Source organism: Pundamilia nyererei, unplaced genomic scaffold, assembly GCF_000239375.1.
Source record: "Pundamilia nyererei isolate P.nyererei 1_Seehausen unplaced genomic scaffold, PunNye1.0 scaffold00512, whole genome shotgun sequence".
Taxonomy (NCBI): domain Eukaryota; kingdom Metazoa; phylum Chordata; class Actinopteri; order Cichliformes; family Cichlidae; genus Pundamilia; species Pundamilia nyererei.
In genome coordinates, this window is record NW_005187913.1 from 92633 (window position 1) to 98299 (window position 5667).

The 5667-nt window shown below is 45.0% G+C and overlaps 1 protein-coding gene across 2 annotated transcripts in view; it reads left to right on the forward strand.

Annotated features, from left to right (window-relative positions):
* The first annotated feature begins 235 nt into the window (after window positions 1–235).
* Window positions 236–5667, forward strand: part of rap1gds1 (RAP1, GTP-GDP dissociation stimulator 1) — a 31677-nt gene continuing 26245 nt past the window's right edge. Inside the window, exons 1-2 of one of the 2 annotated variants that reach the window (XM_005754141.1) lie at window positions 236–743; window positions 4843–4950. In XM_005754141.1, coding sequence (XP_005754198.1) covers window positions 740–743; window positions 4843–4950 — 112 coding nt within the window. In that variant the 5' untranslated portion in view covers window positions 236–739. The remainder of the gene's footprint in view (window positions 744–4842; window positions 4951–5667) is intronic. The other variant, XM_005754142.1, reaches the window with a different exon arrangement.

The window sequence follows — 5667 nt, forward strand, 5'->3', positions numbered from 1 at the left end:
TATGCAAAACAAACAGAGGTATGTTAACTGTGTAATTCAAAGGTTGGATGAAAATACTGACCTTTATGACTTTGAGTACATTTTAGAGCCTGTACTTTTTAAATTTCACTCGTGTAAAGTACTCAGTGCTTTTCATCTTTAAACATGTATCTGTTGTTAAGTTAAAAACATGAGGTCTGTACTTTTGCCACTGCTGCGGCTCCGCCTCTGATCTTTGAGTGCTGTTTTCCGCTGTTGCGGTCATGAAATCTTTTGCATTAGGCTGCAGAAACAGTTGTAGTCCGTAGGACCGTCCTAAAAGACAGCGAGACAGAAAATAAGGACTCTTTTAGTAACGGAAGGAAAGTACGTGCGCTCTTTTCTGCCACATTTTCCGTTTTCGGGCAGCGATGAGCACCACGGGTCTCAAAGCGCTGCCAAATGTTTTAAGCTGAAAGACCGGAAGCCGCAGCGTGAAGCCCGCCCGGCTACCTTGACAGTGGCATGTCGAAGCCAGTCGCTGATACGAGACCCAGCCTACACGTCGTAACCGTGAAAGTGGATGCGAGAGGAAGTCAGATCTATTAGCCTGACCTACCAGCCCTGTGGCTGTGGTTGCTATCTAAAGTGGCTAACGAGCTAGCTAAGCTACACCCGCTAACTTCACGATTCTGAGGCAGTTTAAAAGACGAACGCTAGTACTACTCTGTTTACGGAGCTGAACACGCCAATTTCTCTTCCACGGACACGTCCTGCCACGATGGGTGAGTAGACTGCTAGCTAGCCGACTCCCTCTGTGCCGGGTTTGCTAACCAGCTCGGCTCTCGCCATTCAGTCGGGGCATCCTCAGATGCTTGTTATGAAAGCGGCCGCAACATGCGACGTGTGTCTGACGGCGGGCGTTGTGTGTCGGCGTTGCAGCCACTGCGTGTGCTGCTCTGCTTCCACCGTGTCCCGTTTAACGCTGTTTTTAATGAAAAGCTGAGTGTAGCTGGATCGTGTGCTCGGCTGGGTGGGTGGGGTGGCGTTACCCACTGTCCGCGCCTCCCTTTGTAACAACGCTTTAGCCGGACGAGTATTACGTTTGATCACCGCTTCCCCGCAGCGTAGCGGGGACTGGAAAGCGGTCGAAGCAGCGCTCGGTTGGATGAATGTGCATCCTCTGAAATGGCAGTGCGCTGCTGCTGATGGAGCTCATGGCACTCTTCCATGTCCACAGCTGTTATGCAATGCATCCAGCAGCCCACTTTGTGCTGCTGGATGCATTGCACTGCTCTGTGTGACGTTGTTGTTTCTGCATCTTGTTTGTGCACAGACTGAGCACAGAGCTCATGTACCACCGCATCTTTGTAGGTGTGTGTGTGAGCCGGCCTTAAAGCATGCTGTACATTCACTGTGTGTTACTGCTTACCTGTCAGGCTTCAAATGCAGCACTGCTGTGAAGAAGAGGCGTCAGTGATTGACAGCTCAAGCAAGCAAAATACTCCACCAACTGTATATTTGGCATCATGTCCATCATGTCTGTTCATGCCATTTGTGTGGGTTGTGCAGTGCATTAGCAGCTGACAGCCAGATCACTGCATCAGCACCTGTCATACTTTTTAAGGAACTGTTTGTGTGCACAACACTTAAAGCTGCCCATAGTCACTACTACACTAACTAATGACGAACATCCTATAATCTGTTTTAGATATTAATCCAAACAACAAGTGGTTTGTTGCTGCCTGGGACTCAGTTTGCGTGATCAGCAGATTGATGACTTGTAGTGCTCGTGATAGTCGGGGCTGGGTCAGGTGACCCTGAGTCCTCTGTTAGCTAGCTGTAGGCTGTGGGGGCTTTTCCACGCTGTGCTGAGTTTCCTCTTTCCTCACCTTTTTTCTTTACTCTGGTTCATTAAATGCTGACAGGTGTAATAATCAGTTATTACTCATCTCTGGTTCTCTTCCACAGCGTGTCTTTTGTCTTGTTCCTGTTCTTTCACCCCTAACTGGGCACAACAATAAGCCACTCCTGCCAGAGGTTTCTTCCTGTTAAAAGGGAGTTTTTCCTTCCCACTGTCGCCAACTACTTGCTCATAGTTGAACTGAATAAAATAAAGAGAAGAAGAATGAGCGAAATCAGATCATTAAACATTTTGGACAGGAGGCTGATGAGGTCAGTACGTGACCAGATCCTCAGGGATGTTTCATGTTGACAGTTTTCCTTCCTGTATCAACACCTCCATCCCACTCTAAGCTCTTACTCTGCCTTTGTCCTCCTGACATATTGCTCTCTCTGCCCACCAGTACTGGATCATAGACCTGATACTGATGTTAATATTTAGTCGTTCAAGCTATCTGAATAGCATATGTCAGAATGGGACACTTTGAAAATGATATTAGCTCAGGCAGAGGCAGACGAGGGAGCAAAAAGAAGAGTTATTAGAATTAAACCCTAGATGACAAACACTGGTAGTTGAATTAGTTTTGTATTTCTGCTTTTATTGGCGCACTCGTCAGGTGAGGAGCAAAAACGGAATAATATGGTAGAAATCTGACTTACAAACTGTAAGTAGATGGTGGACGTCTACAGGTAGACGTCCACTGGAAACATGTGTTGGGGAGTCTGGTCATCCAATCAACGATGGTAACCACACAGCCTCGTGCTGTTCACCCACTTTCATTATACCTCATATGTAAAATGAACACGGAGACAACATGCACACTTAAATCAGTCTGGAAAAGACATGAGCAACATTACAGTTACTCTGTTTACTCTTGGTTTCATTCACTCATGAATGGAGCCCCGTATGCGACAATTTTATTTCTTATATGATTGTTATTCATTCTAACTGTCATGAACAGGAAGAGTGATAATAATAATAACTGCACTGCATTAAAATAGGTGGGATATGCAGTCAGTAAGTGATGACGTATGAGTAAACTACACTACGTTTAAAAAGGCTGTTGTGTTTTAACATGTTTTAGTACTTTGCATTAGAGCAGGGTGATATGACCAAAAACATTTATCACGATATACATTAGAAAATTTGCAATAACGATATAACTGACGATATAATTGACACTAGACAAAATACTTTACAACTCCACAACTTTATTAGTGCAAAAAAACAAACAAACATCAATGTATTTGCACTTAAACAAGCAGCTGTTTTTATGTGCATTAAAGGTTATATAAAAATTTTACAGAGCAAGTGCAAATTCCTCGCTGACAGTTTAACCAAAAGGCATTTCCAGTGGAAACTGGCCGACACATCCTCAGCATAACCATGTATAACATCCACAACACTTAAAAAGAGGTTAAACACACACAATACAGTAACATTATGTTGAAGCACAATACGTATCACTCCGCGAGGCTCCGCCTACGATAGCCGTAACGCTCCGACAATCCATCAAGCGGTGCGGCTTCGTAGCAAAGTCGTACTGAAACATGTGACAGAGTTTCGAGCGCCGTGCACATAAAACCGTTTCCAGGTCAGTAAACACAACCAGAGTTCATACATGAGGCACACGGGATTATAAGGGGCTCTGTCGACTTTCAGAAAAATCAAAGGATGGATTTTAAGTGCGCCGTATTTTACAAACAACACGGTAATAACGACGGCCCGCTAGCATGCGCTACCAAAAATAGTGCTTTGTTGTGTATCTGACGGACGAAAGCCAAACCAGTTCCACACCAGTGAAGCTGCAGCATTTTTACAAACCAGTTCAGGTTCATGTTTCATTCAACGATCCGCTTTCACTCTTCTTCTCCGTCACCGCCATGTTTGTATGAAAACAAAGGCGTTTTCCCCATATTCTATCGCGATATTTCATTTTCCTATCGTTGCCCAACATTACACCGGTGTTACCGTGAACGGTATGATATGGCCCCGCCCTACTTTGTATCTTGTTCTGTTTAATCTGAACAAGCCCCTGAAAACAGTCGGCCTGTCTCTGTTTTTATTCCCACTGTTCATTTTAAAGCTTTTATCGAGTGGGAAAAAAGTTGGCGTTCATCCTCCACCTTCACTGTGTTTATGCTAACATAGCTGTGTTAGCACATCATTATACAGCAGCTAGCCCAACTTCAGTAACCTTACAAACATCACTGCTGTTTAGTTCCCTGTCTTTATGTTGGACGTGACAGCCGAGCTGTACGTTTGAATGTTTCAGAAATCCCTCAGTCTGAACATCTTATATTATTTAATCTGGAGACTTCCCAGTACCACCAGTAGTACGCGTACCACAGTTCAGTGACTGATATAACATCTATGAGTGTTGCTTTAACGTGTCAGGCCAAATGGCAGATGTGAGGCTGCTTCTTCAGAGTAGACGTGACTTTGTTTTAGTTCTTTATCAGCACGTTTTGAACTCTCACCACTTTGTGGTTGCATCATGTGACATCATCATCAGCACACCACACAGATGATGTTGATGTTATTGGAAATATAGTTGAGCTGTGTGGTTATAACTCCCAGTCTCTTCTCCCACTGAGCATTACACTTGCATAATTTAACAGTGGTATTAGATTAGTACTCGATGATGGCAGCACTGGAAAGTATTAGTAATCTGTTGTATTTATGGGTTGTTTGTACCACACTTAAGCCAACTGGTGGACCGTCCAGAGCACCGGTGAGGTGCAGTGACTGTAGATCCAGAGACAGAGAAGCTGCAGACATGAAACCAGTGTAAAATTAAAAAAGCAATATCATGTGTGTGGTGTGGCTGCAGCTGCTGCACAGAGACGTGCAGTCTGCAGGTACAGTACTTTATTAGCTTCGAAGGCTGAATGTTAAACATCATTCAAAGCTTTTTCCCACAGTTCCACAGTCTACGTCTGCCTGTCAGACCCTTGGTGATGAAATGTTTCTGCTTCCAGACAACCTGAGTGACGCCCTAGAGAAGCTGAAGATCGCGTCAACAGACAGCGCGACTGACAGCGTGGAGAGCTGTTTGGACTGCCTGCTGAAAGCCCTCGCCAACAACAGTGAGTACAGGCGTGTAACCTCCGCGTGCATCTGTCAGCACGCCTCCTTTGGACCACGTTCTGAACTACAACTCAGAAACGTGAATAAATATCAGTCTTCATGTTTAGACTTGAGCTCGTAAATCCGTGTGTTTACAAATGAACCGTACTTACCCCGTCCTCGGTTTTTAGTCTTCTGCATGTCCTCGCAGAATGATCACTTTTCAGATGTGCTCTGAATAAATGAATTGATTGGTTGAGTTACAGTACACACAGTTTCATAGATGGACCACTATAACAACAAGCACTGATCAGCGTGACTTATTGCACAGTGCCATGTTTGGTGGGGGGGGTGAAGGGTTGATTTATAGGAGCTGGACCCCTTAGTTCCACTGAAAATAACTCATTTCAGCACACTGAGACATTTTGGACAACTTCAAGGTCCCAGCTTTGTGGGAACAGTTGGGGGACGGCCTCTTCCTGTTCCCACACGACTGCTCACCGCTGCACAAAGCAGGGTCCGTAAAACACACGGAGGAGTGCATTTGGTGTGGAGCAACAGTCCTGAGCTCCACCCAGGAGAACCTTTGGGATGAACTGGAGTGAAGAGTGTGAGACAAAAACAGCCCTAACCTGGTGCCGTCCTGATGGACCTGTTATAGCTGCGTATTAAACCTGTGGATTAAGAAAGGCTCATACGTGAAGGCAGACAAGCAAATACTTTGTTATACTTACCTG